This window comes from Takifugu flavidus, chromosome 5 (assembly GCF_003711565.1).
Source record: "Takifugu flavidus isolate HTHZ2018 chromosome 5, ASM371156v2, whole genome shotgun sequence".
Taxonomy (NCBI): Eukaryota; Metazoa; Chordata; class Actinopteri; order Tetraodontiformes; family Tetraodontidae; genus Takifugu; species Takifugu flavidus.
In genome coordinates, this window is record NC_079524.1 from 11,253,336 (window position 1) to 11,281,137 (window position 27,802).

General features: G+C 42.2%; 4 protein-coding genes across 17 annotated transcripts in view; 2 read left to right on the forward strand and 2 right to left on the reverse strand.

The window, feature by feature from the left end:
• Window positions 1-4,036, reverse strand: part of arvcfb (ARVCF delta catenin family member b) — a 132,663-nt gene extending 128,627 nt beyond the window's left edge. For 5 of the 11 annotated variants that reach the window (XM_057032071.1, XM_057032073.1, XM_057032072.1 and 2 more), the window contains exon 1: window positions 3,712-4,035. The gene's annotated coding sequence lies outside the window, so the exon portion shown is untranslated. Of the gene's footprint in view, window positions 1-3,711 lie in introns of all 11 variants that reach the window. The other 6 variants (XR_008950468.1, XM_057032076.1, XM_057032081.1 and 3 more) reach the window with 3 other exon arrangements.
• Window positions 4,037-4,755: 719 nt separating this feature from the next.
• On the forward strand, window positions 4,756-17,158 carry tango2 (transport and golgi organization 2 homolog (Drosophila)). Of its 3 annotated transcripts, none has more exons than XM_057033689.1 (10): window positions 4,756-4,945; window positions 5,565-5,632; window positions 5,728-5,830; window positions 9,411-9,499; window positions 10,384-10,503; window positions 10,633-10,750; window positions 15,349-15,416; window positions 15,609-15,762; window positions 16,108-16,212; window positions 16,538-17,158. In XM_057033689.1, the coding sequence occupies exons 3-10, from the start codon at window positions 5,775-5,777 to the stop codon at window positions 16,656-16,658; spliced, it is 831 nt and encodes a 276-aa protein (XP_056889669.1). In that variant the 5' UTR covers window positions 4,756-4,945; window positions 5,565-5,632; window positions 5,728-5,774; the 3' UTR covers window positions 16,659-17,158. The 3 variants fall into 3 exon arrangements, with proteins under 3 accessions (XP_056889669.1, XP_056889672.1, XP_056889671.1); XM_057033692.1 differs by having other exon boundaries at window positions 4,757-4,945; window positions 15,612-15,762; XM_057033691.1 differs by having other exon boundaries at window positions 4,778-4,945; window positions 5,569-5,632.
• A 650-nt stretch (window positions 17,159-17,808) lies between these two features.
• Window positions 17,809-24,120, forward strand: dgcr8 (DGCR8 microprocessor complex subunit). The gene is made up of 14 exons (XM_057033683.1): window positions 17,809-17,981; window positions 18,302-19,264; window positions 19,687-19,849; window positions 19,957-20,099; window positions 20,244-20,577; window positions 20,654-20,851; window positions 20,978-21,079; window positions 21,177-21,275; window positions 21,367-21,449; window positions 21,649-21,749; window positions 21,853-21,959; window positions 22,032-22,159; window positions 22,317-22,430; window positions 22,520-24,120. The coding sequence occupies exons 2-14, from the start codon at window positions 18,581-18,583 to the stop codon at window positions 22,601-22,603; spliced, it is 2,340 nt and encodes a 779-aa protein (XP_056889663.1). The 5' UTR covers window positions 17,809-17,981; window positions 18,302-18,580; the 3' UTR covers window positions 22,604-24,120.
• Window positions 24,121-24,171: 51 nt separating this feature from the next.
• trmt2a (tRNA methyltransferase 2 homolog A) lies at window positions 24,172-27,622 on the reverse strand. 2 transcript variants are annotated; one of them, XM_057033685.1, is made up of 12 exons: window positions 27,430-27,622; window positions 26,542-27,169; window positions 26,334-26,442; window positions 26,037-26,218; window positions 25,745-25,859; window positions 25,553-25,668; window positions 25,367-25,478; window positions 25,159-25,281; window positions 24,992-25,067; window positions 24,803-24,919; window positions 24,642-24,738; window positions 24,172-24,567 (listed from the first exon to the last, which is right to left on the reverse strand). In XM_057033685.1, exons 2-12 carry the CDS (start codon window positions 27,153-27,155, stop codon window positions 24,375-24,377), a joined length of 1,854 nt encoding a protein of 617 aa, XP_056889665.1. In that variant the 5' UTR covers window positions 27,156-27,169; window positions 27,430-27,622; the 3' UTR covers window positions 24,172-24,374. The 2 variants fall into 2 exon arrangements, with proteins under 2 accessions (XP_056889665.1, XP_056889666.1); XM_057033686.1 differs by having other exon boundaries at window positions 26,542-27,164; window positions 27,430-27,621.
• Window positions 27,623-27,802: the final 180 nt, after the last annotated feature.

Below are 27,802 nucleotides of genomic sequence, written 5' to 3' on the forward strand. Positions count from 1 at the left end.
GAGAGAACAGGAAATTTGACCGTAAAAAGGGTCATGTTATAAATAAATTTGTGATAGGAACAATTGTTTATATGCTCCAGAACAGATGATCTTTACGTTTGTTGCCTTTAAGTAAAGAATGAAGACTATATGGCAGGGTTTTTTTTAGAAATTATTTATGCTTTAGTAAAAATTATGCTTACAATCAATTATTAAAATAAGATTAAGAGCAACATTCTTCGACAATTAAGGTGAATGTAGGACTCAAATGAACTCTAACATCAATATTATTACGATGAATCTCCCAGATGAGCCCAAAGTTGTGAAGTAAGAAAATTAATATTTGAGGTTTCATGTTGAATAATTAAAAAGTTACAGAATAAAGATGATAAGAAGTCACACAATATCCCAGAGTGCCGGCTTTGAAGTAAGTTTAGAACAGGACTCTCAGATGATATGTAGCTGGTTTGCGTTAGCCTTTAGCATCAATTCCGGCACCTTAAATATAAATGTCAGCTCTGTAATCGATAATGGAGGTTGTAGAGTTGAGCCTGTGTCATTACTAGAAAATATACTAAACATAAACGCAGAACTGATTCATGGGGGAGATGAATAAATGAAAGCAGGTCTATAAGATCTTTATTAAACAGATCTCAAAATCTGCTACCCTTCTGCTACAGTCTGGCTGTGCCTCCCCAGCAGAAACAAAGCCAGGAGTTAGAGCCCTCGCAGGACGGTTGATGAATAACAGGTGCCAAGAGGAGAGAGCGGTGCCAGGACGCGTGGACGAGGGAGCGGGCAGTGTGAAGGCCGGGGAGGTTGGAGGTGCATGTTAATCACTTCAGGAGCAGGAGGCCTGGCTCTGCAGGTGTCTGTCCGACAAAGGACCATTGAGTTTGGCTCTGGGCGAGCTTTCCTGAGACCGCCGGCCATCACAAAACGCTTCAGTCTGCAGGGGAAAGCGGCTGCTCTAACACAGCAGAGGAATGGAATTCCAATAATTTCAGTCATCTCAACATGAATACAAACGTGATATTCAAATTAAATAATTAATAGTCTCTGTAATGGCCTTTATTATAATTATAACATGCCTTCTGTGTAACTCGGGTCCAAAATACCGCACACGTGTAGGAATTATTAAAGATATGCATGTCCCTGTAACTGGGGAATGCATAATGCTGTTTTCGTGTCATAATATCACGGCTCTATAATTTTACATACGGGCACAAATGAAATGCTACACTGACTGTGAAACGATAATGGGCTTGGCTAATATAATTAACATAACACTGGACCTCTGCTGGCCAGATTTTACAGACATAACAGCTGACTACTTCAAACCGTCATGGTTTCACAAACACTGCAAGTTTCTTATACACAAGCAGTGTCAGATAGCAGCATGGTTTGCTGTTGTATTCTGTAATTAAACAGAAAGAATCTTTTTTAAAATAACAGCAACATGTCCAATATAAGTTCTTTAAACAATATTGTATAAATTACTTCAATATTTAGTGTATAATGTGTATCTGATGTGTATTTATTGATGCCTGTAGATAATGTTCGCTGTCTGCATGCACAAAATCTCAGTGGATGTCTTTGTTTAAAAATAGTGGTGGTCTAACGCAATTGTATTGCAACTGTAGTTGCTGTATGTTGCAAAGCCAATTAATGCATGGAGGCTTAGTATTCCTCTGTTTACCACCCCTTAAGTACATCCACATTTAATTAGCAATACTGTATTTTGTTTTAAAAAACAACAACCCATAACAAACATGAAAATTCACATTTTTTCGAGATTCTAGGAAGTGTTGTGACATTTTGTAGGGATAGTAAACTTCTTAGAACAATGAAATAAGACATTTTCTCCTCTGTAGTTCTGTAATAATGGCAAAAACACATATAATGTGATTTGGGGTTAAATTGGAGAGATGGGCAATTAAAACAGATAGATGATGTAAAAGGAGCATTAGCCCATTATGTCGCATATTAGCCCATTCAGAGTAATTATGAATAAAACACGTTCTGACAGCAACCAGCTTTTACTTTTGTACCCAAACTGCCACTGTGCTGCAGCAGCAACAGACTGGAGCACGACGCCTTCTTCTGGCACCACGCGTCCTCATAAATTAGCGCCTTCCAGCTTGAACATCTCGTGAGTTAAAAGCTGACCTTAGCTGTTGTCAAGGCCATTACAAACATTAGATCTTAACCTTTAAGAATAAAGAATGGATGGATGGGTTCTCATTAAAAGAGGCATTTACCCCAACTTGTGTCAGCTGGGTTTAAAAGTAAGATATATAACAGTTTTGTTTTCGATAACTAGCTTGTTGGCTTGTGATTTACTGTTATTGACAACTGTTGTTTTTGCCTCAGGAAAAACGCAATGTATAATCTAAGAGAGATGAGCAACTATATTAGGTCAGTGTGAAGGACAGACTGTGATAATGGGGTTTTATAGCATTAGCTTTCAGAAAAAAATCTTTGTTTATGGAGGTTTTTCATAAGGGGTTTCATACAGCCGGTGCTGCTGTGAAATGCCCGATTCTGCCCAGAGACTGCTATGTGTTTGAGTTGCAAATATTTCTTGGAGCTCTAAATCAGCTCTGTCCTGATTCTCAATGAGCCCCAAAACCTCTTCGGTGGGGTGAGAACTCGCACCTTTACAAATATGATTGGCATTAGTACACCATGAAGGTCAAAACCAAACAAGGTAGCGCATTAGATCATGTCTATAGGGTGTGTGTGAGGGTCGAGGTGTGAGTGGCTGAAGCACAAAGCCTCATTATCATTGTCTGCTGTCCTGCACCTGCATCCCATTTCCTTCTGCTTAGCTTTTAATTCACCCGTGACATCATCTGCACAAACACACACAATTTATTACTGTGCCAATGAGCAAATATAGCATGTATATGAGGGCCATACATTACAACATTTTTTTTTTAAAATATCCCACGAATCACAAGAAACTGCAGTAATTTAGTAAAAAATAAACCACTATATGTGTCAATATAGCACAAAAAAGAGTGATTTTTGTGATGCAAAGTTACTCAGAAAGCTTTAAAATCCAATTATTCTCTCAAGTGTGGGTGCATTCAACCATCAGTAAAATAAAAAAAGGCAATTGAACATTCTCACCGTAAATAACTATAATTGCATCTTACTGCAGCCTGAGGCCATTAAAATCAGCGGGCTGTAACAAACCTAACTGACAGACTTCGAGTCCTGCTCGTTGTTATGAAGCAGCCCGGCCACACTGGCCGGGGCTCACATGGTGGGACCTGAACGCATCACTATTTACCCAACAACACCGCCGGACACGCCCCCCTCGCTCCCAAATAAGGCTATTACAGGTGGAAAACCGGAAGACACCCCCCGGGTAACTCACTCTCGATGCGGGGGGCACAATGCAATGAGATGATTGACAGCTCGATGCGGCTCGTTAAACCCGCATCCTCTGGATGAGATTACAACATTCAAACACACATTTATGCAGATATTTGCAACACGGCTGGTCCATTGTCGTCTCACTCACCGCCTGTTTAACAAAAGCGTCGTAAATAAACCGTGTAAAACATCCCAGGTGATTTACGTTCACGCGCGTATTTGTCATCATTGCATTATTGTCACACCCTCCTCCCACTGAGTTGTAATGGCACAGGCTAAAACTTGGTGTTGGAGGATAATCACCACATGGATTTGCGAGAGAAAAGCAAAGAGCCGCGGTGGAATTACCTCGCTTTCCTTCTGTTTCTCCTTCTCGTAGAAGCCAACGAGACTCTCCAGTGAGATGCAGAGTAGTCCGAGCTTTGGCTGAATGACAATATTCTGAATAAAACTTGGCTGCTGCTGGAGCATGTGACAACCTTGCAGATCTCAAATGAAATTGTCCAGCTGATGCACGCGAGAGTCTCTCCTTCTTGGTCACAGAATGAAAGTATCGTGAATGATTTCAAAGTTTTCACTCATTGCGGGGAAAATTGTTACCAATTATCAGGCCAAGCGCGGAGCTGTGATACAGAAAGCAGAGTGGACCGTTATCCCTCCCGTCCCCAAACGGTGCATCCAGCACCGTTTGTCTCCGCCCCATCACTGCTCACCGTAGTATCGGAGGAACAATGTGTGTGAACATTACTATTGTTGTAGTTCAATTGATGAAATGCATTTATTTATTTTTACATTTGATCATTTTGAGTAGCAATTTACTGTGGAAAAAAATATATAAGCAAACTAGTTACGCCATCTACGTAAAGAAACAGGTAGTTCTTTATGCACCACAGTTTATTATTCATCAATTTGAAATTAAATGTGACTGGAATGCGTTTGGGTTGTTTTTTTAATATTGTAAATTATTTTTGCTGCGTCCAGTCAATAAAATTCTCATCACCGACTGTAAAACATGTTTTCACAATAAAGGTTTCCAATGAAATGAAACTGCTCGTGATTTTTAGGTCCATGCAGTTTTCATTCAATTGTTGGTTCTAGGCTTTGGAATGTTGCTTTGCTCTTTTAAACTAGAGCAAAGGTTTATCATGTGACTGGTACACTTTAATCCGTTTTTGGATTAATCAAATTCCCATGGTTAAATTGTCTAACAATATTTTGATTAAGTATGTATGTATTAAATTTCTTTTTCTATTTTTACAAATGACAAAAACAATATTTATCTGCGATCCAGAAAGGTAAATTTCAAATCGTTATAGCTATTACATATTCTTTTATTTTGAAGATACTCTTCCGGAAGCGCAATTTGGAGACTTGATATGGGTGCACTTGTTTAAGTAATCGCAATGGCGACATGGGCGGGAGGCGGAAAAACCCCGCACACAGTAACTTCCCACCCGCTCTGGAGACTTATGGGACGACGACATCCACAAATCGATGTCATTCAACACGAACGCTTCCTGTTAGTTGCTAATAGCCATACAAACAGTCAACACGAGATTATTGAAGAGTGTCTATGTCACAGGTAATGTTGGGAGTTCCTCTGAGTTTGCTTCTTTAACTGTAACGATGCTGGCGATCTTTAGTTTAGAGTCAAGTTGTGTAAATATATCCAGAATCTTGTTTTCTGTTATCAGTAGTCTTCCTTAACGACAGTTTAAACTATATGTATTCTTATTTCCACCCAGATGTGGAATTAACAGTGGTTTAACGTTGCTGATTGTTTAGCTCAAAGTGATCTAACATATCTCATTGTAATGATTGCATCCTTTGTCGAATGTCACCATGATAAGTGCTGTAGTTTGTGGCAAGAGACAATACAAAACAACGACTGTATGTATAACAGTACAAGGTGTACATTTAAGGAATAGTTTAGAAATGGTTTCTATTTATATTGGTGAATATAAAACCGTATAATTAGGACAGGGCTGTTCATAAACTACCTCGTCACCCTTTTGTTTGCACAGGTTTTTGTTGTTTCCATCATTTGTGTTCTTTCTGAAATGTAGCTGACAAAACCTTATTATTGTAAGAAGGATAGGCAAAATAAACTAAGGCTTCAGCCCATTTTATGCTTATAGTTACATATATTATATTTCTTATGTTGTGTTCTTCTAACTATCTTTATAATTTGCTCATGCTAGACAGGTTCCTCAGAAAAAGAATGAATTTTGGATTGTACGCCTGATTGCCTTTCAACTAAACACACAATGTAAGTGTTACCACACGACACAATTATCTCTCCACCCAGTCCAACTTAAATTGAAGCTTATGACATTTCATTTTCTCTTCTTCTCATCTCATAAGTGACCAAGATCTAAAGGAACTTTGAGTCCAATCCATTGAGAACATCCATGTGTATAATTTTCTTCAAGTTTGACCCTCGACCTGCTTCCAAAAATGCCTACAGGTAAGCGCTTGATTACTCCATTTGATACCCCACTGAAGAAACCATTACAGCTAGTTTGGCCTAGCTCAAAGGGCCAAACTTCCACACAAATGTCAAAATTATGAAATGCAACATGCCTCCAAAAATTTAGAAAATACTAAATACATAAAATGTTCCCAAACAGAAGTTGAATTTAACTCTAATCACCATAGTTACCATATCCGCAACATGTGCAACGACTCACTGATCCCCAGATCCGATTCTCCACAGTTCGATGGCAAAATTCCGTTCAACCGGGCTTCTATACTTCTAATCTACAGCACTTTCACCTCTACAGCACTAACTGAAATCAAATAATGAGTCTCCTAAATCCCAAACTTCCTCACTGTATGTTTTAAACTGACAGTTTTTTTCCCTGTTTTTAAAGATCCTCATTATGTCAGGCTGGACATACATTTATGTGGTGGTTTCCAAATTATTCCTGATATTTTTTGAAGAAGGTCTTTTAAAAAAAAAGACCCTCCTCCATTGCTCGGATTAAATATTTGTGTCTGTTTGAGTCATATGTTTTAAGCCTCCAGCAACATTATAAAGATTTTTTTTTTTAATTCTGGGAACACTTTCAATTAATAAATCTCTGCTGATTCATTTTTCTCCAAGGTTATTTTTTCTTAGTACATTAACGGCAGCTTAGTAACCAAGGCAAAAATGGAAGTAGAGTTCTGCTCATACAGCCTTTGTTATATGAAACATTTTAAAATAAAGGATGTGGTTTTGACCCAGTCAGCAGTACACTCGAGCTTTTTCAGTGGTCAGAACAGGCCGGTGCAGTGTGAGTAGCGGGGTGGTATTTGAATCCAGCACGTTGTGATTCTCCTGAGCTCGAGAGTGAGCTGCTGCTGGCCACAGTCCACCGTTGTCCTTCCCTGCAGGAGCCTGACCCTGCTGAAGGATATCGGAGCAGAGGTGCAGCACCAGTCCTGATTCGGAGCAGAACCTGGGGAAAGGTGAAACCTTCTGTGCCCTAACGTTGTTACATCAGTATATACTCCAGCAGCTGCACATGGTTTACTTTGCTCTAAACAACATTGGTGCGCTGCGACATTGATACACTGGGAAAAATATTGCGCTTCGATAGCAAAAGATGACAAGAACATATCCGCTGAGTTTTCCTGTTGAGCACAAGTGACTCAGCAATTACACAAATGCTGATGTGTGTATTGTGCAATTTAGTTTTGTAATTTCAGCTTTTTTATTTCCTATTTTTAAATGTATCCTCTTATTGGATTCATCCAACAACCTAGCAACAAACATTATTTATTGAATTTCACCTTTGTAATAGGAGTATGTCGGTAGCGTTTCATTCTAGATGGAGCAAGATTTCACCGAAGGAATCAAAAATCCAATCAAATTCTGCTATTTGCCGTGTTGCTCTTTGATTGTTGCATTTGACCGACTGCCGAAAGCTATTTACTTGTCCGTTAGAAATGATCACGCGGAGCAGAAAATACAGATTTCACGTCAGAAGTTAAGTGATAAGGTTTCCGTGTTTCTTGTCTTTACCCAGTTGTCTGATATTCACATATAATCAATTCTTCACCTGCTTCGAAACAACGTGACCACGGCTGTCAGTTATTTAAGAGCGGAACAGATGCAATTTCCATCACGTACAGTTCCACAGCTCCAGTCATGTCCATGAAGTCATGTGTGCATTGACTTCAGTCATTCATTATTCATGAAGAGCTGTAATATTTGTGGCTAGCGGTATATTAAGCATCACAAGTTTCTGCTTTAGCCGCCACAGCGTGTGGCCTGTCATAGGAACACGCTATCTTTGGCCCTTGAACCACAGTTTGACCCCTTTTGTGGCAGTTTAGTTTATATTTTTGCTCTTAACAAGGTCCAAAATCTAATCCTTAAAGATTAGCAGGGTACACCTCAGCAGGAATTATGGAGGGCAATAAATCTCACTGGCCTTTTTTTTTGAGCTTTTATGACTTTAATTATATGAATGAGTTTGTCTCTGCAGTGTTTAAATTCATGCTACATGGTAACACATACACTCACACACACACATGCCATATGTCAGTTCCTGGTTTATGGAAATATGAAAGGGTGAGAACTCTGAGCAGCATAATTATTTTGTAATAGCTGAATGGTACCGCCTGCGTTTTAACCACTGATGGTAGCTGTTCTGGAGCTAATGGCTCTTGTTGCTGGAGACAGGTGAGAGTGGAGTTTCTGGCTGTTAATGGGCTGTCGCTGACTGCCTGAATATAAATGCCGATCAGAGGAGGCTGTTTAACTGACAGCCAGGCTGCGCCACAGACTCATGGAGTGTGATTATGGTTTAAATTGGGTCACCAAGGCCGTTCCCTCTTAGCTGTGCTTTGGCAGTATAAAGAGATTAATATTTGCAAAGGTTACTGATACATGAGCAGAGAGTGGCACGGGGTTAGATTAGATATCATTATTATCAGATATTTCAGAGAGATTTTAGACAGACTGATTTTTCACAAAAAACAAACTATTTTTCAGTCTGTCTTTGTTTTTCTTTCTTTTCTGTTCCAAACCATCTTGAATTTTACCTCATGTTCCTTTTCTTTTATTCTGCACTGAGTGGGATTTTTATGTAACTCCAACACTGAGCTCGTGACCTGAGCTCATGTCACATTTCCTATTGATCGGCATTTCTGTGGCCTTTTCCAGAGACTTTTTCTTCTACAGCTAGCTCCATTTGTTTGTATTTAGCGCTGCCCCTGTATTCCAGACTGCATCCGAGACCTTTATAAAGTCATGGAGAACAAGTTGAGTTGTTGGAGGAGGTAAAGTCGGGTTGCAGGACAGCTTAGTCACATTGCTGGAAACGTCAGTGAAAAAGAATTGCTTTTTTCACTTCAGTAGATTCCTCTTCCCGGACAGTTAAAGTCGATGAATGAGAAATAAAATGTAGCAAAGAAGATCCTCTTAAGTCCTTGGACACCTCCTTCATTATTAAATACGAGCTGCTTTCTTTTTACCTTTTGTATTGAGTCCATCACTGTTGCTGCACCCAGCTGCACACTCTTGTCCTTAAACCTGAGTGTGTAGATCAGCCCTGAGCCTCTCTGAAGGTCACCTTCAGAGTTTGCTGATGCTTCTTTGCTCGTTCACTCTCAGGACATGACGGGCTTTATGCTGCAGCAACTCTTGCATAGTAATGTCAAAACTATGTAGGTGAAAAGTAAACGGTGTCCGTTTGAAGCACAAGTTTAAATAAAATGCGTGAAAATAAGTTTGGGTAAGTTTTTTCTCTTCAATCTTGATTGTCTAGTCACTTCAGTGACAAATGGTGGCAGCTGTTATCCAGAGGTTGTAGCCAACAGAGAGCCTGACAGCTCATTAACCTCTGAGCTGCTCCGTCACGATGATGAATGAGGGCTCTGTGTGTAAGATCAGTGATGGTTTCTGCCAACAGTCGCTCCACAACTTGGAGCTAATTAAACTCCTTGGTGGTGTTTTATTGTTGCTTTATGTATCCTTTGAATAGAAAGTACTGCCGTTGATGGTTATGTTTTAAAGGACATCAAGTTACTGTATTTCTCTTCCTTCGTGTTTACAGGCTGATTTTGGCAGCAAACAGAGATGAGTTCTACAACCGGCCGTCCAAAGCTGCAGATTTCTGGGGGACCAACAATGAGATTCTCAGCGGTGAGCGCCTTTTAAATCACAGCTGCAAGTTAAAAAGACAAGGAGCTTAAAAGAGGTCCTTGAAAACGTTCAGTAATTACGGTCAGAATGCCCTTTTTTAAATTTAAGTCATAGTGACAGCTTTTCTAAATTTGCACTGTTGGTCGTTTTACTTCCTATTTTGTCTCAGTCAGTTGTTAACTTGTTTTAAATGTCCAGCAAAAACACAAAAAAACACCAGGCTTGTTGCTCTTTATATAGACATAAGAAACCCAAGTTAATGAAATAAACCTGACCCAAAGCTAAACTGTTTTCACTTTTACAGATAAAAAACGTTTTCTCTGCCAGTCAAAAGCCCCCCCCACCGCCCCACCCCTCCGGTGAACTAGATTTAATTGACTGATGTCTCACAAACATTAGGCTGGAGTCGAGGAAAATCCATCATGGGTTCTTTCCCCCTGCTGAATGAGGAATCCCGGCGATAGCCCTGTTGTTCCTCTGTCTCCTGCATCCCCCTGTAATAGAGGGGTCAGGACTCCAGCGGTGGGGCCTTAATTGATGGTTGCTTTTATGTGATGTGACAGAAATAAATGGCTGTGCCTTATCTGCAGGGCTCGGGGTGGGTGGGGGGGGGTGAAGGCAGGGCCCTGAAGGAGACGAGGCGTAATGAGGGGGGTAGTGAGCTATACATCCCAGTGGGCTCGGGCTACCTTTCCATCCAGCCTCCCCAAGGAGTGCGTCCATTCTGCTCTCTCAGTCACTCAGTGAAAGCTGACGCGTCAGTATTGATCACCGCTCGTTTGGAGCACCTGCGTTATCGATAAAAGCACTCTTTAGATTGGAGCTGGAAATCCTCTTGTCATAATTTAGCCAAAGCTTTTGCTCCAATGGTCCTTGTTGAGCAGGACTGGACCTGGAATATGGGAAGGAAGGAGGATCCTGGCTGGGGATCAACAAGAGGGGAAAACTGGCTGGAATCACCAACTACCTGGAAAGCCATTCCAACCCCGACGCTCAGGGGAGAGGTGAGCAAATCACCGTCCTTTTGTGGCGACATCCATGTTAGAAATATTGGTTCAGTTCATTCCTTTTCTATTTAACTGTCATCCAGGATTATCTAAGATTACTTTCTTATTGTTTTCACGCATCTTTAGGATTTCTGGTGTCGAACTACCTTACAGACAAAGATCAGGACAGCTACTCTTACCTGAAGAAGGTATCTTTAGAAGGCCATCTGTACAATGGCTTCAATCTCATCACAGCCGAGTTCAGGTGAGGCAATCTGGGGAGAGACATTCCACTGGGAAAATCCCCGCTTCTCTTTCAGTTGCTTTCAAGGGTTTGAGAAACTGAATACTGCACTTATGATAGTGTTTTTGATTTTGAATTTATCAGTTGAAGGAGGAAAATTAAAGTGGAATCTGTGCGCATTAATATAGATGTTTCTGTCCGAACTTTGCACAACTGGCATGGAAATGAGGCTCTATTTCTGCTAGCCAGAAGTTGCAGGTTCAGCTCACATGTGCTTTGCTGCCAGACTGAATCCCTCCTGGGGTGCAAAAAAAAAAAGCAGAGTGGACTTCGACGTCATGATCCCTGTATGCTAGAAACATCGCCTGTAGGAAGATCTGCTCTCTTTTCTCATGTCTGTAGAACCTTTTGGCCTCCTCATCAGCATTGCTAACAGGCTAAATTTGTTTGCTGCCGGGTTCTCATTTGTATACGCTAAACGTCTTTTCTGGCAGGAAGAGAAACATGTTGCTGGCTACATTAGTCTGACCACATTACTCTGCCCTGCACAGTTAACCAATCTTCCTGTTTTTAACAGCACGCTCCATACAAGTAACACCTTAGGTCATACATATATTCATGTGGAAAAATCCGAAGCTTTACAGACCTGCGGGGTTACTCAGCTGGTCTTGGACTACCACTGTCAGGAGATAGGGCTCTAGCTAAAATTCAATTAAGAAGCAACTTTCCAATTACAAAAAAAAGATAATGGCCTACATAGATTATCATCAGCGCATAATGTAATGGATTTGCAGCCTCAGATCAGGAATATTAGTATTCAGACTCTGAATCCTTTTCTCAATGTCGGAATCAGAATAAACTGCGACCAGAGAGCTCGACTGTTGTTTCTGCGACAGGTGCAAGCCGTGAAGATATGCAAATATTCTCGTTAAAAGCTGCAGCCTGCAGTTGCATTTGTGCTGCCCCACTGGCGTTCCTGTGCACCCAGAGATTAGGGTGCAACCCCACGTTCACAGGACGGCTTCATGAAAACCTGTTCATCACATTCCACGTGAGAGCGCAGCAGAGGAATTTTTCATTTTGCTCTGTTAATAACCTGCTGTCCTCTGCTGAGCGTTCACGCTCTGTGAATGTGCACAATGTGCCCTTTTTATTCGCCCAATCTTACCGGTTTAACGTTACCTCCAGAGACGGGACGTCAGCTGCCGTATTTGTTTGCTAACAGCGTGTGTGTCCATGCAGCAGCCCACTTTCAAGGTTGGAATTTTGCCACAATTTGAGGGTTTTTCAATCATCTCTAGCTACCGAATAGCTGTTAACATAATGGCAACGGTGGGGGGGGGGGCGCTAACATTTTAAGAGTTTTTTGTCTTTGTCGAGCTTGACAATGTGTTTGATGATGTGATGAAATGACGTAAACCCCAGTGGGGCATCATTTTTATCAAGCACTTCTTCTCAAATATTGGTGCATGTTAAGATAATATTGCCTGGAGTAATCATCTGCCCATGAGTGATTTTGGTCAGTGAATTTTCCCAGAACATCACACTGAGCCGTCCCTTGGTGGATTTGCCATCATATATATTTAAATTTTGATCTGAGTGTCTGTTTGATGCGTTCAAGGCTTCAGAACTTTTCATCTGACTTACTCTATAGCTGTTTGATCCCACTTTATGCCCGGCCCAGAGATGATCTGTTTTAATGAACATCTTGTCTGATCTTCGCCTGCTTGACTTGATGCTTTTCAGGCGAGCAGCGACGGTTTTATGAAAACAATGTCAGAAAGTGGTTCACTCTTATAGCCTCCAACCATGTGCTGTAATTCTTGGCAGACTCTTGTTTGAGCTCAAAAGTAAAAACAATGGTGCAGCAGATGTACATTCTGGAGACAGAGTATCAGGGGGAAGAACTGTGAATAAAGAGGTACAAGTGTGTGGATGCTCTCCTATGCAGAGATATAAAAACAGAGTTTTTAAATAGATATAATAATATATAATAATAATTCAGTTTGAAGTTGAATTTTCTTCAATACCAACAGACTCTAAGCAGCATTGATTTTTTTTCTTTAGCGTAATGTTTTTGAATCGGTGGTCATCATTTACCCAGTCAGCTGTGGTCCGGTTCTTTTTTAAAAAACAGTTTTTCTCTAACTAATGTCTCACAGCCGTGCTAGCAGCTCTATTACTCTGCAGTTAAGCATGCTAACAACATCACAATCAATGTCAATATGTTAAGGAGATATAATGTTTGGGATTGTAAGAAGTTGGCTTTGCTAATGAGCACTTAACCATGGGTCGTCTGTTAGCAGAAGATCAAAACACCCACGTGCTAATTAACATCTTATACTAAGATGTTGACACGTTAAATATTTCACTTACATTTGCATGGGCAGCTTTAAGGGCAGCCCATGTGCTGTGCTGTGTGTGATAACAGAGCAGAAGATCCTCATGTGTTTCTCCCCCAACCCCCACACACCCATAATGTCTACATATGCACGTGGACATGCACACACACACATATACATACATGTATACTTTTTTTCGCCCCACTCCCCAATAGCTTCCCATCTCATATCTGAACTGGCAATGTTAAAAGCGCAGCCAACTATCTCCAGGGTAACTCCAGCACAGCTGGTGATGAGGAACCTGCTCTGCTGCCTCAGTACAGAGGACTGTTCAGTAGATCATCTCCCAACCAGCATACTGATTACTCCTCTGACTGAGATCAGAAAAAGCCTGTTTTTGACACTTCCCTTCTTGTTCTCTCTCTGCCCAACTGGCCTTCGCCTCCCGCTGCTCCTCATCTCAGGCCGCATCAGCCCACTGCACACCTGATGGGATTGGCAAACAGCAGAAATAGAGCTGTATCTCTGCGAATCTTCCACCTGCCGCCGCCACTGCTTTTAATTAGAGGCATGCAGAGGGTGCAGAGATACGCCAGTGCCTTCATGTGTTGTGTTCACTGAATATATCTGGTGCACAGTTAGTTTATCAAAAAGTTCTTCTACATCAAGCATCTGAGCAGTTAGCTCTTGTTTTCATTTGGGGCTTGATTTGAAGGCTGTTTCAATTAGTTGCCGAAGATGAGCGTTCCAACCTTCGTCAGAGTGGAGTCCCGTGTTTTTATCCTCTAATGTGGTTGTCACGCATTGTTGTTTTTTTTTTTAAGAAATATGGTCAGAAGAGGCACCAGAGTTGTGGCGAGGTCATCACATGGCACACGAAGAAGACTAAAGAGTGCTTGTTAGTAGACACTATGTCAGATTGTTAATTTTTGGCTCATCAGATGAGCTTCATCATCCCTTCTCATCAAAGCTCATCAGATTCCTCCAGTTCTTGTCGGGTTAGGGGGCTTCTGGGTTGCCGCTGCACACATTTACGCGGCGCGAGCACTGGCACCCGGGTCAATATCGTCTGACACCGCTCTGCTTGTAGTATCCATAGAAATGGAACCAAAAGCCTTTTTGTTCGGCCCATTCATCTGGGTCTAGAGGCAGCCTGGACACCGTATGTGTTGTCAGGGACACACAAGTGTCTATAGAGTCGGCCTATAGTGTCAGTGGCCGTGAGGATTCCCTCACAGCTGCCTGGATGCACATTTTGGATTTTCTGCTCCAGAAAGTCCTTCAGCAGGGAGTGAAGAATGAGTGGGCCCATTTAAGAGGAGTATAAACAGAATTCTGGAAGCTAAATGAATCCAGTTCAAAAGGCGACGATAATTAATTGTGTTGATATGGACATTTTTAAATATATCGATCTTGATTTGTCTTCATGAGCCAAAACGCTTTATCAATGAGAGCTGATATCAGATCGATGATAAAGCTCCTCTGTCTATAGAGTGGACGGCCACAATGTTTAGCTCTCTATTAGCTTATGTTGATTTATACCACAGACCTAAAGGTTGACTTGTGTTGCTGCTCTTAAGAACAATCCAATAAAGTGTGTCAGAGCTGCAGGCCCGGCAGCACGTTCAGTTCCCTCCTCAACAAGTCCCCACTGGCAAACTCTCCAAGCGAAGCAGCATTGCACCACCTTCCTGATTGATTGATGCCACTGATGGCTGTCATAAAACTGACATGAAAAAAGTCATTCCCCTGCCGGTTCAAAGGATTTTCTGGTAATTTATTATTCGCTGTCCTGTTCCAAAGCTGTCACAAATGCCCTTGGTGTCAGAGTTTTCAAGCTGAATAAATTCCATCAAACTGAGGATTCTGCAAAGAGATCTAACATTGTTGCTGAGGCCTTTGGTGGTTGTCAGAGGTTTTGTTAGCTCTAATTTGGTTTTTAATTTCACTCAGTTGTTCCTTTAGGGTTGCTTTAAATGCTTCAATTAACTAAGGTATTGAGTGCTTTTCTTGTTTTAATTCCCTCTACAAAAAAAACAAAACAAGAGTCTTAATTCCAATTTTGCAGGGCTGCAATAAAAATCACTCATTATATAGCTCTGTTGATATTCTCTTATGCCCTCTGCACTTATTCCCCCCCCCGCGGTGATTCTGTGAAGCTGACTTTATTCAGATTCATTTTGGGAATATCGCAACATTACGGCTCCCTAAAACAAACGTTTGCGGTTTGATGGTCACCAAATTGTCTAATTTCCAATCACTGTGTGTCCCATGCAGAGCCAAACAAGATGTGGTGTGTTACTATGGAAACAGAGGCAGCCCCGAACCTATCCATCTAAAAGCAGGTCTGTGTTTTTTTTGTTACGGTTGCTGTAGAAACCTTTCAGTTCGCATTTTCCTCTCTTCGCAGCCTTTGGCCCTCCACGTTAGCCTGACATTTCTGTTTTGATGTGCTCACTGATTGTCTGTTTATTGGAGCATTGAACTAGAAGGTCACAAACCCAGCTTACTAGTCTCTTTTTTTCAATTCTGGCTAGCAGGAATCTATGGGTTGAGTAATTCATTGCTGGATACTCCATGGAAGAAGCTGTTGCGAGGCAAGCGGCACTTCAGCAGCGTCGTGGATGACCAGACCTTGTCCTGCGATGGACTGGTGCAGGAGCTGCTGGGTGTGCTGAACAACGAAGAACTGTGAGTTCACGTGACGTTGAAAGCACACTTTAGTCTCCGAGGCCCCTAAAACTAATTCTGTATCTCTAAAATCTTCATGAGCAACAGCCCTTGCTGGTCTCATGATTTTGGTTCCACACTCCCCTTTTCTATGAATGTTCTCAGAAATTCTGTGGTTACTATGTCAGACTTTCAGCTTCAGGTTCTAAGTGCGGCTTTAGCTTTAATCAAATTAGCGCCAGCACACTCCCAGTAAACGTCATGGATCTGGTCCCTTGTTTGACACGATGGAGCTATTATCTGCAGCAGTTGCAAAGGCAAATATGAAAAGATGTTGACAGTTTCTGTCATGGCTTGGTTTAACAGGAACAGTCCTGATCCGGCTCAGGAGAGCCAAGGTGATGGTTGCTCCAAGCCCATGCTCCAGGCTCTGTCAGCAGTGTGTGTCCGCTCCCCTGATTATGGCACAAGGTCAGTATCTCTTCTTCCACCCCGAATGCCTGGTTCCCCCCACTGCTATTTTCAGCCTGAGGTGACTAGTTGGTGTGTGATCATAGACAGAACTGATGGTACACAGAACTCCCCGGTGGAATCAATCCCTCACACAGAGGAAATGAAAGGGAATAATCTGCATGGTGGATTTGCAGATACAGAGAGTCCCTTTTAACCGAAAGGTCAAAGTCTTTTGATACTGTCTGTTCATTCTTCATACAGGTTGTCCTCTGCTTAAGTCCCGTCTCTCAGTCTATGTTCTAAATTGTTTTAATGCGTAATGATACATTTTCTCTCATTTTAGGACCAATACAGTTATCCTCATAGATGCAGAAGGCAACGTGACCTTCACAGAGCGTACCATGCGCGACCGTGACACAAGCAATTGGCGCACCAGTTCATTCAATTTTAAACTGGATGCGTGAGAAAGTGACGGTGACACCAACTCTGTGCCTTTCTTCATCAACTCCATCTTCACCGCCAGCTGCACATAAGCTCTGTGAACCTGAGGACTCATCAATTTTATAAGCTAGTTAGTACTAGCTTCCTCATAACTTACAGTTAATATGTATAACTTTTCTTGATTTGAATGAAAATGCTATTTTGAAATGATATACCGGTAAATGAAATATTAAAGTATTTTGACTGTATATCATAAAATAACAGTATTCGGTTACTTTTGACATTCGGGTTTATACAGCAATGCAGTTTGTTTTTTTAAAACAATCTAATTAATGCTTTATGTTGTCACATTTTACCTTTACATTCATACAAAAAGAATGTATTCTACACACTTTCTACACCTCAGTATGAATTGGCATCCTCATATACATTTATGAATTGCATTTAGTTACATCACACGATCACACAATTTAATGTGAAATGCTGAATTTTCATCCACAATAAAATGTAACAGAATGCTTCATTTTTGTATACAATATCTTATCTGGGTTGGTATGAGCTGATGACCTGTACTTGGTGCAAATCATCAATATATATTTTTTCAAAACAGAAATTTCAGATCTTATTTTATGGTTGAATATCTTTTACAGCTTTTCATTCGAGAACTGTCATTACACCACAAATGAATCACAAATTCGTCTAACATTTGCAGAGTGCACTTTACAAAAACAACACACTGTAATCTTTTGAACCTGACGGTAATGTTCTCAGTTGTACTTTTGCCACTGAGCAGCAGCTCTTGAGTAACAGCGACCCCAAGTGGCGTAATAAGATATCGTAAAGGTACGGTACCAAGTATAAATCAATTTATCTGAAAAGCTTGGTGACGTCTAGACAAATTAACAATCCCAGAAATAGAAGCGGGGGTTGATGCATCAAGTGTTATTCGTAGCATATTGATAATTTTCAGTGATGTAACCCATTTATTGTGGCAGAGATGCCAGTGCTTTGACAAGGGAAAACCGAAAACGCTGCGATTTGTAGTAGTCAAACACGTAATATTTCTGATACTGTCACGTCCACAATTTAATATGTGCACGCCAGCTCATTCTGCAGGTGTTCCGACGTTCAAGTTAATGGGTTAAAAGTCCAAGTACGTGATTGGCCCAGTGAGCTGTCAGTCATCTGAAGCCGGTACTCGGAGGCGGGAGTTCGCTTTTCTTCCCGCTGTGGTTTTCCTCAAGATGGCGGAGACAGTTCAGCCCGTACGGTGGCATGTCCAGTATTAAAGTAATTTAGATTTCGCCGTTTGGTGCCACAACGAGGCTACTGTGTAATATATCTCTGTGAGTATTTAAATAGCAAAAACATTTTCAGGCTTATTTGGGAAGACGAGGCTATGCAAACGGATGTTAGTGCTAGCAAGTTAGCATTTATGTGCCAGGGCCTGCTATGTAGCCGAACAGATGTGCCAGAGTTCTTTTCCCCCTCAATTTTCTCTTTCGATGAGATGCATAGAGCTTTTAAGTTTTAATTCTAACTGCTTTTAATGTGGTAGCAATGGGGAAGCCGTTACATTTCGCGGCTTCTTCCTGAATAGATCTATATAGATGTGTCATGGTGTTGCACTGCCTAATGTCTTTTCTCGCTGCTGCCTTTTTCCTAGCTTCCAAAAGATATGAAAGGAAGATGATCAGCGCCTGTCCCGTATGTAGCTGAATGCATTGTGATTTCCAATAATTGAGACAGTGATTCTAAAAGCTGTCTACATTAATGAAAAGAACAATGTAGTCAGCTTAGCGTTTTCGCCTCTGGTACGTGGTCTAAACAGGGATGTGCTTCTGCATGCATTCTGGGTTTAGAGCAAAGATAGCGTCTACATAGGACAGTTTTTAATCATCAATAAGTTATATAAGTCTGTAGAATTGGTTTACAATTAGTTAATATGGAGATAGATGACGTCCTACCCCCTCTCCCTTTGGAGCCTCCTAATAATTTTGATCCCAGTGATGACAGAGCACCTCCACCACCTCCCCTGCAAACGTCCAGTGACGCAGAGGTAATGGACGTTAGCTCTGGTGGTGATGGATACACATACACCCCAGGGGACGGGGAACCCCCTCCACAGCACCCACTCAGCCTGGGCTCACTAACTTTTTGTAGCGACCTCTCAAACGAGGCCAGTCCAAATCCATCGTGCCCCAGAACGGCCCGCCATGCTCCCCCGGTAACAAAGTTCTTGCCAGATCTCAAGCTGCTAAGAGATGTCAAAATCCGTGTGAGCTTCACTGAAAGCAACACCAGTAGCAAAGACAGGAAGGTTTTGTACACAGGTGAAGGGCAGCAGGGAGGAAGGGAAGACACTTTAGACAGCCTGAATGGTGGGTTGCATGCCTGGACTGAGCAGGAATTAGCTGAGGGTAGCTCCGGAGAGGGAAACATAGCAACCAGATCGTCAGAGGAGGCTGAAGGTGACCAAGAAAACAAGGTAGAATTTGCTGTCTTGGATGAGTTGGAGGACTTCTGTGACTTCCTGGATCACGAAGATGGGGAACACGGTGGTTTTAAATCTGAGAGCATAGTGCAGCAGGAGCATCCAGATGATGAAGCTGTGGTTTACTCCTACGAGGTACGTCTATTATTGGTGCTACTTTAATGAATGGAAGTTCTCCTTTTATTGGCAGTTCATTAAACCCATCCCCTCAGGATTTCATTAAAGCTACTGTAGCGATTCAGCGAGTGGCAAATATAAAACCTGTTTGTTCATTAAAAAGTCCATTTGGTCTTACATTACCTGATAATTAAAAAACAATTCTAATCTTGACATTAATATATTTTTGTGTTGATAAAAATGGTCATGGACTTTCAGGAAAATAACGAGTAACAGTTTATTGATTGACTTTATCTTTGTTACGATTTATTTTTTTGAATCTGTTACTTTTTTCCACCCCATATCATAAGATCTTGTGCAATTCATACATTTCTAAAAAAACGAAGGGTCTTCATTTGACCGTTGACCCAACTTCCTCTCCTGGCCGTTGACTCTTCCAGGAGGAGTTTGACAATGATGTTGATGCTCTGCTTGAAGAAGGCATGCCGGTACCCAAAAAGATGCGCACCACAGAGGACAAATCAGGCGGGGAAAGTGACCACCAGTCGGACGGTGAAGAAGGCATTCAGCCTATGATGACCAAAATCAAGACTGTCCTCAAGAGTGAGTGACGGAGCGTTTGTTCAGTGTGGGGTGCATATGCCTCAAATTAAAACGTGTGCATGTTTGAAGTGAGTAGTTTTAGACTTATAAATCTTCCGTGGTGCTAGGTCGGGGACGTCCTCCCACTGAGCCTCTACCTGATGGTTGGATCATGACATTCCATAATTCCGGCATTCCAGTTTACCTGCACAGAGAGACCAGGGTGGTTACGTGGTCACGGCCCTACTTCCTTGGGACCGGCAGTATTAGGGTAATGCAAATATCTACTGCAGCTTTTTTTGCTCTTGTTACCAGGTTTGAGTTTAAAGAGGTTGTGCTTTTAAATATAAATAACTGTTTGTTGAATGTAAGACAAAAATCCTGTTTAAGTGCTGGTCCTTTGTCTTTGCTGCAGAAACACGACCCCCCCACCAGCAGCATCCCTTGCCTGCACTACAAGAAAATGAAGGATCACGAGGAAAGGGAACTGAATGGGGAGGTGGCACTTAATACAGAGGAGGTTCAGGACAAGTCTGATGAGCAGACCAATGGCGATATGGAAGCAAGCAGGTTAGGTGCTACCACTGGGGAAGGGGTCTCGCCCTCTGGCCCGACTGATGATGGTCCCAATGGAGAGAGCGCCGCTAATAACAGCCTGCAGGGTAAAGGGTCCCAGCCTTGCGATACCGCCCAGGGAGCCTTGGGGCAGGTCAAGGCCAAGGTGGAGGTGTGCAAGGATGAGTCCATAGGTAAAGACTGTGAGCGAGGGCTCATCATTGAGGAGCTGCTGCGTTCCTAAACTAACCTAATAAATGCTTCTCACAGAGCTTGAAGACTTTCGCTCATACCTCGAAAAATGCTTCGACTTTGAACAAGTCACTGTGAAGAAGTTTCGCACGTGGGCCGAGAGGAGGCAGTTCAACAGGGACATGAAGAGGAAGCAGGCAGAATCGGAAAGACCGATCCTGCCCGCCAACCAGAAACTTATTACACTGTCGGTCCAAGATGCTCCCACCAAGAAAGGTAAGAACTGAGCAGGTCTCTGGATTAAGGTTAACAAGGTCACCGTAGCAACAGTGACACAGTGATGTAGCTCCACCACGATAAGCGAGGCCATTTGCTGAAGATTTCGATGTTTCTTTTTAACAGAATTTGTCATCAACCCTAATGGAAAGTCTGAAGTTTGTATTTTGCATGAATACATGCAGCGTGTCCTGAAGGTCCGACCTGTTTACAACTTTTTTGAATGTGGTAAGTTTTTAATGGACTTGGATTCTGTTTTGCTATTAATGAATACTGTCATTGTTTTTTAAAATAAGATAATAAATCCTGTATCATCTGTGTCCAGAGAACCCAAGTGAACCCTTTGGAGCATCAGTCATTATTGATGGAGTTACTTATGGCACAGGAACTGCAAGCAGTAAAAAACTTGCCAAGAATAAAGCTGGTAAAGTTTTTCACTCCCGGTTGAGTTTGTTTATGGCTGTCCATCATCTGTGGTCACACCCTCAGTTGTAATTTTTCCACTTAAAATTCAGCTCGAGCCACACTGGAAATCCTCATCCCTGACTTTGTGAAGCAGACAGCGGAGGAGAAGCCTGTCGAGGGTGATGAACTGGAGGTACACCTTTTGATTGGTGTGACGTGCAGCTCTTTTTGTTTCGTGTCTTTTTGTTCAGACAGGGTCGATGGCTTCTATTAGAAATAAACACATTAGTATCATTGGCCACAACAACCACATCTTTCTACTTAAAAATGTAAATATTGTCTATGCAATTTAGAAGAACACAAAAATCCATATCACATATCCTCCTTTTCAGTATTTTAATCATATCAGTATAGAAGACTCAAGAGTGTATGAGCTGACCAACAAAGCAGGACTACTTTCGCCATATCAGATTCTTCATGAGTGCCTTAAAAGGTAGGAGGTTCTCAGCATTGTCATGTATCATCTGGCGTGTTATTTTTCTCATCTGTGTTGATCTGTGGTCCATGTGTTTATGCTCATTTGATATCTCTTCTAGAAACCACGGAATGGGAGACACCAGCATTAAATTTGAGGTGATCCCCGGCAAAAATCAGAAGAGCGAGTACGTGATGACATGTGGGAAGCACACTGTACGCGGTTGGTGTAAGTAGACCGTGACCGTCTGCAGGTACTGAGGCTGTTGCTGGGCCTGACGGGTTGTTTGTCTGACGCTAGGCAAGAACAAGAGGGTTGGCAAGCAACTCGCATCTCAGAAGATACTGCAGATGCTTCATCCTCACGTCAAGAACTGGGGCTCTCTGCTCCGTATGTATGGAAGAGAGAACAACAAAATGGTCAAGAAGGTGAGAAGCTTCAAATGCTCAATTTCCACCATTGTCTGTTCACTGTAACCTTGACAGTAGACTTACTGGACTGGTTTTGATTTTTATTTGTTTTTCCCTAAATTAAAAACAAACAAACAAAACATTTAAATATTGAGTTGCTGTCCATCTTTTGCAGGAGAACTCTGACAAGAGTGTGATCGAGCTCCAGCAGTATGCCAAAAAGAACAAGCCAAACCTTCATATCTTGAACAAACTGCAAGAAGAAATGAAGAAATTAGCAAGCCAGAGGGTGAGCGTTGTACCCACAAAATGCTTTAGACAAAGAGACAATTTATATATATTTATATTTATTTTTGCATTCTTTTTATTTGAAACCAGGAGGAAACGAGGAAGAAACCCAAGATGACCATAATGGAGTCGGCCCAGCCAGGAAGTGAACCACTGTGCACGGTCGATGTTTAAGTGTCTGAATCACTGAAGCGCCACAGCACTGAAGCCCAGTCACTGTCGGGACGTCCCAAACTTACTACATCTAACGGCAATATGATATCGACCTGAACCAGGCAGGCAGACCAGTTCCGCTTCCGTGGTAGATGTCAGAGCAGACCATAACCACACTAACGGGCAGTAGAGCAAATGCCATCTACCTCCCCAGATACATCCTCACTATGGCAACCCCTGGAGGCTGCAGGCAGACGAGTCGGCCCGATTTCATGAGTTGAACCACGTCAACACAATGCATGCTTCTTTAGCCACAAGAAAAACACTGCACAACCTTTGTTTTGTTTTGAAGTGTCATTTTTCAGCATCTATTGGTTTGGTTTTGTGCTTTTCAGTATTTGAAAGGGACTGCTAGTGTTGGTGTATTTAATTGGCAGCCAGTTACTTGTTTATTGGTTCCTGTTATTTTTCGGGTGATGAATGTTAATTTGCTTGGAGCAGAGCAGCTGTCCTGGTCTTTGCATGATGAAAACAGGCGTTGTGAAGTGATCACTATCGTACCTATCGTTATGCACCTGTGTCCTGTTGACTGCTCATCTGGGTTCAGGAGCACACTTTAGGATTGTTTGGAGGGACTCTTTGCCTTTATGTTGTTTGCTTTGGGAATTCAAGACACTGATGGCCTGCAGTAAACCTGAGCACAGAGCACTATTGTATGTTTCAAAGGTAAATGATTGTTTCTTTATGCTCTTAGATGGTTGCGGCTGTTTTATTGAAGTACTAACACCATGCACACGACACAACTACTGGTACATTCAAGTAGCTTCTCAATTTTGGTGCCCTTAACAGATCTTGTTGGCTACATGTTGCCTTAGTTACAAAAAAAGACCAAGGGCTCAGAGTACATACATTGGACCTAAAGATGCCCTTTGAGCAGAGGCAGAAAGACCAACTTTTCTTTACTTGATAAAGCATTTAGTCAGTATTTTAAACGGAGTACGAGATACGAAGAAAACACAGCATGTGCAGATTTAAGCCTCGTCTTAACAGATTGTGCTTTTTGTGTGTGTTTGTTTGCCATAAAGTAGAATATTTCTAAAGGCAGCCATCCAAATTGTAGTTGCTACACTGACATGCAAAGTATGACCCAGTCATTTAGTCCACAAGTTGACGGCTCCGTATACCAAAGCTTAGATACAACCTTATGCATTTTCTAGAATAATGTTGCTGCAGATGTGTCATTTAAACATGGACTCACTTTGTGCTGGAATTTAAAAAAAAAAAACAAAAACTGCTGAGCTTTGTGAAATATTGGGTCCGTCAAGGATGTGTCACAGACTCTGTAAATTGCTTGAAAGAATGTGCTTTTAATTATGTGCGTTTGTCACCTTTGCCACATGTTTAAGATGGAAAAACAAATGCTTTTGTGTTAATGAAATGTACTTATGGGTTGTTTGACATTGCTGCTTAGAAAGTGTATTTGCAAGCTGAACTCCACATCTTCAATATTTGTTATGCAAAATAAAATGTTGACTGACTCTGGCATGGCCTTCTTTCGGGCGTGGGATGATGAAATAGCAACAAACACATTGAAATGACAGATGATTTATTCTACGGAGCAACGCTGCGCATGACGACATTTCAGGAAAATCAGTTCTTGGTGACTTTGTATTAAGTCACATCCTTGTGAATATTTTAAAATGAAACAAACTGAAACAAAAGACCCTGTGGGATTGAACGGGTAGATGAGACACACACGTGCACGTCTGGTGCGGAGGAATATTGCTACCCATTACTGTGCAGGCTGTGTTGCCAAGATCTCTTCATGAGTGCTGCTGGGCTGCTGCTCCTGGGAGTTGTAGTCCACTCTCTCCAGGAGGAGCAGCATCTCCATGTGCATGGTCTGAGGAAACAGATCCACGGCCATGGCTCGCACCGGACGGAAAGGAGTGCCGCGGACTCTGTTGGATGGTGCTCTGCATAGACTGGAGATGAATGTATACACTTTAGGAGACCTAATCTCTTAAACAGCATCTATAACAAGCTGTTTGGGACTCACTCGATAAAGTTGTTCATGGCTGCCTTGGCGTTGCAGGCCACATACACCAGTCTCTTCAGATGCTCAGCCCTCCTGATTGCAAGGATGACCTTGGAATCTGCAATTAACTTAATGTCATTTCAGAGCGAAACAAGTCTCCGTTTTGGCGGTGTTTCACTCACGTAAGCCTGCTCTCGGCGGATCCACGATGGCGGTGACGTTAGACGACACAATGGAACTGAGGATGTTTGGGAATATGTCTTCGGCTTTTCCACAGTGAAACTCAACATTGGTCAGGCCTTCAACACCAACACATGCTGAATTATCATCTTTATAAGAACGTAGCATTTTCATATTTTCTACCCACTTACCGTTAAGTTTTGCGTTGACTTTGGCGTCCTCCACTGCCTCCTGGCACAGCTCGATTCCAATCACCCTCTTCACTCTCTAAAAAGACAAAAAGTAATCAATAAAAGTTTCTCAGTAAAAATGGCCAATAAGAGCAGTACAAAATGATGATCCAGAGAAGTCCCGTCACCTTTGCCAGAGATATCCCGATGGTGCCTGTGCCACAGCACACATCCAGGACGGTGCTGTCCTGGTCCAGCTGAGCCCACTCCCCCACAGCAGAGTACAGCACCTCAGCAGCTCCTGTGTTCACCTGTTTTCACAGTTTGTGTCAAGGCCAAGTAGCTGGGAGACTGGGTGAAATTACTGAGACCAAAGTGACTGGTGCTTTGTGGTACCTGGAAGAAAGAATGAGGGGATATTCTGAACTTGAGGCCCAGGAGCTCTTCGTGAATGCAGCCTTCTCCGGCCACCAGCTCGCAGGGCAGGTCCTCGATGTTAGGAGACGTCCTAGAGGGTCAGAAACACCCAATCAGTGCTGCATTTATATTTTTGTAATGACCGCTCTGGTCATCTGTTCTTACCGTTGACCCTCTCTGACAAAGTACAGCGACGTCACTCCACTGTCTCTCCCTTCTCCTTCTGTAAAGTGCTTCCTTGTGGAGTCCTTCAATGCCTTCACTTCCTCTTCATCAAGTTTCTAAGACAGAATAAAAAGACAAATTCAGAGAATACATGACTTGATGACCACAGAGTCATTTCAAACCTTCCCTCACCTGTGGGTGGAAGAACACTATAGCCATGGCTTCTTTAGTCCTTGTTGTTCGCACAGTCAGCTGCTTCCAGTGTCCTTCATAAGTTTCAGGACTGTACACAGAGTAGGGTGTTGTTCTGCAAGGGGAACAATGAAGCGGTAAATCAGTCATAAAATAGTCAAAAACCCTGTTTTAGTTGTGTGGGTGAAGGAGAGGCTTTGATTTACCAGTGCCATTTTCACATCAGTAGTCATCAGCTTAAAAGTTACCCAACTATTGACAGTAGTTCTGTTTTTGGACAGTCATATAATACCTGATGAACTTCTGAAACTCGCACACCACCCTTTTGGCCTCCAGTGAGACGTGGCACGTGTCATCGGGCCCGACAACAGCGCAGGATCCACCTTTGTATTTTCCCAGGCGGAAGCCGATGGTCTTATCTTCACCATTTGCACCCATGGAGATGAGAAATTCACACTTGTTCCTGTATGCTGTCTGTCATGAAACAAGCAGAGAGAATTTCCATTATTGGTCAATACAGAGTGCATAAACAGCAGTGACTTTTAGGAAGAAAAGTGTCTGAAATAAGAGTGTTTTTATGTAAATATACCTGTGCCGGAGATGGTTGAATGGGTTCTAGAGGACAACACATTTTGTTGTATTTCCCTTTCTGCGCAAATAGCCATGGCAACATGGCTTTGTTGGTGTTGCCAATTTCTCTGATAAAAGTAGAATATTCAGTCAAATAACTGGACACTATAAACAATATTTTCAGCAGAGTTGTTTTGTAGAACCTGTAAACGTGTGATGAAACTCACTTGGCCAGCCTCTGCAAAACGGCCACCACCTCCTCCTCCTTCCGTTTCAGCTGCTCCTCGTAGGGCACGTTCCACAGTGGGGTCACCACGTTGGCTATCTGGACACTGAGCGGCTCCTCTTTATCACCAGCCTCTGGACGCTTGGCTGAGGGCTGTCCTGCCCCTTCGCCCTCACCCTGCTGCTTCCTCTTCCTCAGGATGGGGTCTGCTTTAGGTTTGGCCAGCCTGACGGCAAGCACCTGACCCTTCCATTGCATACCATGGACCATCTTCATAGCCTTGTCGCGTTCATCCTCGTTCTTAAAAGTGACAAAGGCGAAGGTCTGCTTGCCAAACAGCTTGATTTTGTGTGGGTTGAGGCCATGCTTAGCCAAGAACTTCTTCAAATCATTAAAGCCAACAAACTTGGGCAGATTTCTGATTTCAACTTTGTAGATCTCTGAAGTGAAGAGGTCCTCTTTGATGTAGCGGTACACGTTGGACTCGGTGACCTCGCTCTGCCCTTCTGGTTTGGATTTTGGGTCTTCACTGATGGAGTCCTGGGGGAGGTCATCCTGCTTCTCCTCCTTTGAGGCTGCTGAATCCTCCATTAGGATGTCACTTGCATCTGCCATCTGCTCTGCCTGCCCTGACAAATGTAGAAAGACATTCGCTTGATTATCTGCATTAATGATTTAGCAGAATTTGTTTAAATATTAGATGATTGGATTGAAAAAAAGAAATGTGTTTAACGACCACATTTGATGGAGAGAGGGCGCTTTTAAACGAGACTAGCAGATTTATTTTGGTCGTTTCCCGTCAATGTTATAGTACAACAGTCATATTGTTGCTTCATTCGGTCTAAAAAGCTCCAAAAAGCTCCCATGAAACGAAATGTTTGTTTCTCACCGTTTACTTTCGATCCCACTCCTTATTACTGCGCGCAGGGCGCCGCCATATTGTTTCTTACCACGTGGAGCCACGAGCTTCCCTTAAAGCGGCAGTCTTCTATCTAAGGAACGTCCAGAGAATGGAGATCCGTGCTAGTACCATAAAGGTGCTTTATTTTATCGCGAATTATCGGGGGGAACTAAAAAAAAAAATAAAAAAAAAATCATTTTCCGATATAACAATGTAGGACGTCATGCCGAATAAACAAGAATTTCATCTTAAAATCAATGAAAATGTCTTTTTAAGTGTAAAAAAAATCGTTAATAGTTAGGCCATTGCAGCACGATATAAAATATATACAAATATTAGATGTAGCTCATTTCATATAAAA

Coding starts and splice junctions, on each gene's coding strand:
- trmt2a (XM_057033685.1), bottom strand. CDS start 27,155: ATGGCAGATGCAAGTGACATCCTAATGGAGGATTCAGCAGCCTCAAAG. Junction 26,443..26,541: donor GTTTTGCAGAGGCTGGCCAA/GTGAGTTTCATC, acceptor TACTTTTATCAG/AGAAATTGGCAACACCAACA. Junction 25,068..25,158: donor TCGGGATATCTCTGGCAAAG/GTGACGGGACTT, acceptor TTGTCTTTTTAG/AGAGTGAAGAGGGTGATTGG.
- dgcr8 (XM_057033683.1), top strand. CDS start 18,581: ATGGAGATAGATGACGTCCTACCCCCTCTCCCTTTGGAGCCTCCTAAT. Junction 19,850..19,956: donor AATCAAGACTGTCCTCAAGA/GTGAGTGACGGA, acceptor CCGTGGTGCTAG/GTCGGGGACGTCCTCCCACT. Junction 21,080..21,176: donor TTACAACTTTTTTGAATGTG/GTAAGTTTTTAA, acceptor ATCTGTGTCCAG/AGAACCCAAGTGAACCCTTT.
- tango2 (XM_057033689.1), top strand. CDS start 5,775: ATGTGTATAATTTTCTTCAAGTTTGACCCTCGACCTGCTTCCAAAAAT. Junction 10,504..10,632: donor CCCCGACGCTCAGGGGAGAG/GTGAGCAAATCA, acceptor ACGCATCTTTAG/GATTTCTGGTGTCGAACTAC. Junction 16,213..16,537: donor TCCCCTGATTATGGCACAAG/GTCAGTATCTCT, acceptor CTCTCATTTTAG/GACCAATACAGTTATCCTCA.